General features: G+C 43.5%; 1 protein-coding gene across 1 annotated transcript; it reads right to left on the reverse strand.

Moving 5' to 3' along the window:
* Window positions 1–411: 411 nt before the first annotated feature.
* LOC128266500 (keratin, type II cytoskeletal 5) lies at window positions 412–2656 on the reverse strand. Its single transcript, XM_053003071.1, has 2 exons — window positions 2396–2656; window positions 412–1726 (listed from the first exon to the last, which is right to left on the reverse strand). Exons 1-2 carry the CDS (start codon window positions 2537–2539, stop codon window positions 1007–1009), a joined length of 864 nt encoding a protein of 287 aa, XP_052859031.1. The 5' UTR covers window positions 2540–2656; the 3' UTR covers window positions 412–1006.
* Window positions 2657–6225: the final 3569 nt, after the last annotated feature.

The following is a 6225-nucleotide window of genomic DNA, read 5'->3' on the forward strand; positions in this document are numbered from 1 at the left end:
TATTAAAATACAATACAGTGGGGCCCGCCTTGAATGAGCCGAAATGCGCGTAGCTAAATGTTTGTTTTATTTTTAGCAAATTGCCTTTGTTCGTTATTGTTATTCTGGCAGGCGGCAAAAGAAAGTGCAGTGAAAATGGAGATTACCCAGAAGCAGTGGATGTGAAGCGAGTGGGTGAAATTTTAGAAAACACTTAAAGTGTTCGATTTTTTGGGGCTGATAGCAGAAAGAATGTGCTGGGCCGAAGTGGTAGAAGTGAATAAATGAAAGTTGCGCCCGCCAAGATGCAAATTGCTTGGCCAGACAACACGGCGTATGAGTGATGCGGTCGAGGGCTGTAGAGTCGAGTTGCGTATGCAAATCGAAAGGGAAATTGTGCGGAGATGAGAAAAGATAGTCGTGGTTGTTAAGTATTTTTTGTGTTTGAATTATTATTTGATTCTTTGATTTAGCAGCATTTGGTTGGGTTTTCCCGGGCGGTAAAATGGGAAAACCCAGATAGGCAGACAGATATAGATAGACAGATAGATAGATAGACAGATAGATAGATAGAGATAGATATAGAGGTAGACATAGTGTAGAGATAGATGAAAATAGATGAGAGACAGATACAGTTAGATGGGCGAGGCGGCTGGCTTTGACTGATGGAAGCGACTAGTGGCAAACATTTGCAGACCATCAGTCAAAGGTGCAGCCATTAAATTAAGATATAGGGTGAAGAGTGTAGAGGAGGGTGGAAAGTAGTGAAGATTCCTTGGTGGAGGTTATTGGCGGTTGTTGATGAAAGGTGGTGTGTTTGGGTGTGTCTTGTTATTTAGTGATTGTTTTTTTTGTCTAATGGAAGGCACTTTTGTTCGTCTCGTACTCGTTCTCGTTCAAGTAATAAATTAAAATAAATAATTTATAAGTAAATATAAATATAGGTCATCATTTTTAGCGATTGTTTTCTCTCTCTCCTTGGCCTTCGTCCTTGGTCCTTCGGTTGAATTAGCTCGAGGCCAATAGTTTACCGGCGGGCCTGCTTGTAGCCCTGGTAGGCGATGGTCTGGGCCACAGGCGAGCTGTAGGCACCATGGGTGTCCCAGCCGGAGCTGCCGCCCGAGGACCATCCGGCGCTGGAGGAGCCACCGCCCGAGGACCATCCACCGGTGCTGGCAGCCGACGAGCCGCCGGAGTTCTTGCCGCCGAACAGACCGCCCAGACCGCCGAGCAGACCGCCGCCGCCTCCGGAGCCGCCGATGCGTCCCAATCCGCTGGAGGCACCAGCGGCCAGAGCCAGGAAGAAAGCGATCACGGACACAACCAGAGCCTTCTTGGCCAGGAAGAGCAGGCCGAAGATGGAGCCCACGCCCAGGACGGCGATCTTGGCACCCACTCCCAGGAGGATGGGCAGGAACTTCTTCAGCAGCTTCTTCTTGCGGGTACGGGACTCGACGACCAGCTCGCGCAGATCGGCCTTGATGTCATCGGGAATGGCGCGGGCCACGCTGCGAGCGGCGTTGGCGAAGTTGAAGTTCAGGGAGCGCTCGGCGAAGAAGCTCTTGGCGTTGTCCATGAAGTAGTTGCCCATCTCGGCGGTGCGGGCCTCCACGCTGGGAGCGGCCTCAACGGCAATCGAGTTGTCCAGGGACTTGCCCTGACGTCCTTCGTTGGCCTTCACCAGGGAAACGCCGCCGAAGAGCTCGATCTGGGGGTTATCGAAGACAGACTTGGCCTTGCGGAAGAGCTGTGGGGTGAAGAGAAGTGTTGCGAATTAGAGGGTTAGTGTTGATTTAATGAAGTCTAGTTGTAAAATTGTGACCTGTTGCATCTAAAAGTTAAAGTCTGAGAGGGTGACTTGCTTATAAGGCTATTTAGTTGTGGTAAATTTAAACAGGCTAGCATATAGTTGGCAGTCATGTGTGCATTTATGTAACTGTGATAAGATAAATTAAGAATCACTTAAGATGCGGAAAATCTAGATCTTTTATACTTCTAGGCTTATAAAACAAAATACAAAAACTTTAAGAGTATTAAGAACTGGAAAACATTGAGATAATGTGCTGAAAGCTGCTTGCAAATATAACTGGCACTCTTTAGCTCATTAAGATTAAGTGTAAAAGCTGTAGTTCACTTCTTCCTGTCAGATATCATGAGTTGATTTGGTAAACTATGAACTGTTATAATATTTAATACTGTTAGCTTGACAGGAAGCCATGAACACAAACTTTTTCACTTTCACTTTGGTAGTAGTATCCTTCTGTTCACAAGGGCTTGGCACTTGATCAGTAATCAATGTATTGGTTGGTTTCACTTTCACTGGTTAGCCAATTTTGGGAATGTTCTCAGTTGGGTTTGGTTTCTGGTTATTGTATGTAGGGGGGTGTGTAATCCTTGAGGCCTAGTTAATCCGTACCGTGAGCTGCAGGCACGAGATGGAGTCGGTCTCGAGGCACTTGGCGAAGGCCCCGGACTGCTCCTCAGAGGCGGCCTTGACGGGATCGGCAGAGATGCCTGCTGCAAGGAGCAGGATGCAGGCGGTGGCTACGAAGAACTTCATGCTGGCGGCTGGGTTGGTGGATTGGTGATTTCTGCGACTGAATTCCTTGGGCACCACCGAAATCACTGTGTGTTCATTCGAATGGAACAAGCTGCGGTTTGATAACTTTTCGCCGCTGTCAGGCTGTTTTTAAAGAGTTTCCAACGTAGCGGTCGCCTCGGCAGCGGCATAACGTAAAATTATGTAAAAAGCGCCAGTGCCGGAGCCCACACATACAGCTAGGGTCGCCGAAGAGCCCTCTTCCACACGTGTCTGCGCGCTCTTTCTGTTGCTCTGCGTAGCCAGCCCTCTCTTTCTGGCTGCGTCTCTCCATCTCTACCTCACTTCATCGCTCCCTCTCTTTCTCGGCAGCTTCCAAGCTTAGAAGACGCATTAGGCAAGCGCAGGCAGCGGCTTTTGTCCGCTTCCGCATTAAAGAAAGTCGCTGCGCATGCGCACGCGAAGACTCGTCTTCGGTGCTCGGTCTTCGGTCGACGTCGCGTCGGCGCAGGCAGCAGGGCTCTGTTGTGTGTGAGAGCGCGAGAAAGTTTTCAGTGGAGAGCCAAAGCCAAGGTTGTCTGTCTTCTCTCCCCCACACACACACGCGCAGAGAGATCCCAGAAGACGCGTCTTCCCGCAAAGTCTTCTTCTGCCCATCTCATCGTCTAAAGACGCAGGCAGACAAAGAGTTATGGTTGCTTCTGGAGCCTCACAGATTACAACACATGAGGTGATAAACAGGTGCTGCGCAGCTTAACCCTCCACACACCCCGCCGCCCATTAACCCCTGAATGGCCCCCTCGCGCCACAGACCCCCCCATATGTGTGTCATATATTCTTCTGTTTTTTTGTTAATTTTTTGAACGCTTTTGTTTTTCGGGCACTTTGCCGCAAGAAATGAAAGTTGTGTGTATGATATTTTCATACTACTGTTATTTCTGGCCCCTGGTCTGTATGTCATCTCCGTTTAAGACCCCCTTCCCCCGTTCCGTTTTCACGAAAATAGTTTTGTTTACTGCATGTGCGCGCCTTGAAATTACTTTTCATTTTCGTGACTTTATTGCTGGTTCGTTTTTATTACGCAACATTAAGTGTGGTTTACAATGACAGTTGTGTAACTAGGACTGGGCTGGAAAAAAGGATCTACCACCCGATAGGCACGTCCTGTGTGGTACATTTCTTTGGCTAGTTGGAGTGCTCAGGTGAAAACACTTCTGCGGGTATAATCATAAGAAACGGCCTGACTCGGCAATTGTGACACATTAGTCAACAATTTGAGCTTAGCAAAAGTGCAAATAACAACGCGCTTCAATTGCTCAAGTGAAATGAAAGAGAAATTACACGAAAAGCTAACAAAAACGGATGCGCACAAGATGCGAGATACCCGCAGATGATGGACTGGTGCACTGAGAGAAAATATCAATATATACGTCATTTTGGAACGGCTCCATTTGTCAAGTGTCCACTAAAATCTTCAAATAACTAAAGTAATCAATTTGTTGTTATCATTAAAAGCTATCTGTTTTCTTTTGTTCATAAAATCTCCTTTTCTATTAACGATTTATTAAACTGATGGTCTAGTAATGGTATTGTATTATTTAACATTAAGAATAGTATTTATCCAAACAATTCTTAAATCAAAAACAAATGGTTCTAAAAAATTGTTTTGTTTTATATTATTATATATGAAAACCATATTTAAAGAGCAAGAAAGTATCAACAATGGTAAAAAAAACGTAGTAAATCCAAATATTTTATATTCAATTTAAATAGTTTCCCCATTATTTCATTCATTGCGGTTTTAATTATTTACAATATGAACTTAATTAAAAAATTTTGAATTTTTCATTTGACTATTTTCGGATTAGATTTAAAAATCCGAAAATTTAATTTAAATGTAAACCAAATTAACTCAAATAATATAATGCATATTTAGGCAATGCATATGAAAATGTCGATGTAAAATGACATGATATCACCTTTTTTTTTGTGTGCTTGGATGGATGGTTGGTTTCTTGGAAAGATCCAAGCTCCCGTTTCAAGGTGAATGTCTGTGACTGACGACATCCGACACTATCATACGGATCTGCTGCGGTGCAGCTTACGAAACCCCTGAATCATCCGCATAATGGGTGCCAAATTGTCGATGGTCGATGGGGCGTATGTGTAATTTGCTACCTCAATTAATGCAGCTTTCAGTTGGCCGTGTGACGTCAATCGAAATAGGCGTGCAGCGGTAAAAGTGTGAAGCATTTCGTAACGCAACATCAACAGATAAATGGGTGCAGCCTCGCAAAGGAGAAAATCAAAACAAGCGATGCGATCTTAAAGCTGGAATTCCCCTTTAGGTTTTCTTCGGCCCCTGCCCCTAAAAATCGGCATACATTTGGATGCAAATGGGTTCAGAGCTGCAAAAACATACTAAAGCGAATGCGATATGCCGCTGCACATCCGTCTTAACAGTCGAACTTATGTCGGTTCACGCGTCGAGTGTGAACGCCTCCATTTGCCGGTTGGCATGTGCCAACTTCCAAACTACCAACTACCAAACGGCCAACTTCCAACATCCAATGGCCAACAGCCAACGGCCAAGAGCATGGCCAACAGGCTTGGCCATTCATGCGAAAAGCAGCCGTCCAAGTGTCCAATGTGTGTGCTTTTTATGAATGAATTTCGCTCGTAGTTGGACCTGTCACGTAGTTGCTGTTGCTGTTGTTGATGTTGATGTTGATGTTGCTGCTGTTGCTGTTGCTGCTGATGTCGCTGCTGCGTTTGAGGTGTTGCTGTTATTGTTTATGGCTGTCACAGAGAAGGGTAAACAAATCGCCAAGTGTCTCGAAACGCTCCGCAAAAACAAAAACAATGTACAACTTGTGCTGCTGGCATATTACATAAGCAACTGACCCAATGGACGTAAACATTTTTGGCCATAAAATACAAACTTTGTTTTTCTCTCCCCTTTTTTTTTTAAATAAAAAAAAACGGTTAGCTAAGCAACCAAATATGAACAGAAATGTTGGCTACTGTCCCGCTCTCACGCTTAAAAGAAAATTTACAAATCCTTTGTTTTCTAAAAACGCGACTATATATTCCCAACATTCCTCATACAAAAGGAGTTGTTTCTAAAAGTTTCCCCATATTTGCCTCACCATCTGGAAATTTTTTAGTTGTGCACGTGCGAAAACAAAGGTCAGCTTAGCAACCATACGTAACTAGGAGTTGAAGTCAAAAGGCTCCTGCTGGTTACGATATAATCCAGCCCTCGACCTTTTTTAAATTATTTTGTTTGGTTTACAAAGGGATTTTTTATGCCGAATGAGCGTATTCAATCCTTTGACCTTTTCAAAAGCTCAAAAACTATTAGAAATGTGTTTGTGCTTTTGTGGGGGTTTTGTTTCTGAAAAACATAAATTTTTGCTCGTGTTTGTATACATATTTAATCTCTCTAATTATATTTCAATGCACTTAAATAAAAACTGTATTAACACAATGTATGATTGTCGGTGAATATAGTTTAGTTTAAGATTATTTTTAATTTCTTTTCTTTTTTTTTGTGTGTTTGCAATTAAAAATTTATAATTTTTGTTAATTTGTAGCAATCTATAATATTTTTTGGGTTACTAAAAGTACTTCCTTCGGAATATACTTGCATTTTCACCTGGTCAAATTATATATTTGCCCACATAAACCTTAATGTCTTAAGAAAG

This window comes from Drosophila gunungcola, chromosome 3R (genome assembly GCF_025200985.1).
Source record: "Drosophila gunungcola strain Sukarami chromosome 3R, Dgunungcola_SK_2, whole genome shotgun sequence".
Lineage (NCBI taxonomy): Eukaryota > Metazoa > Arthropoda > Insecta > Diptera > Drosophilidae > Drosophila > Drosophila gunungcola.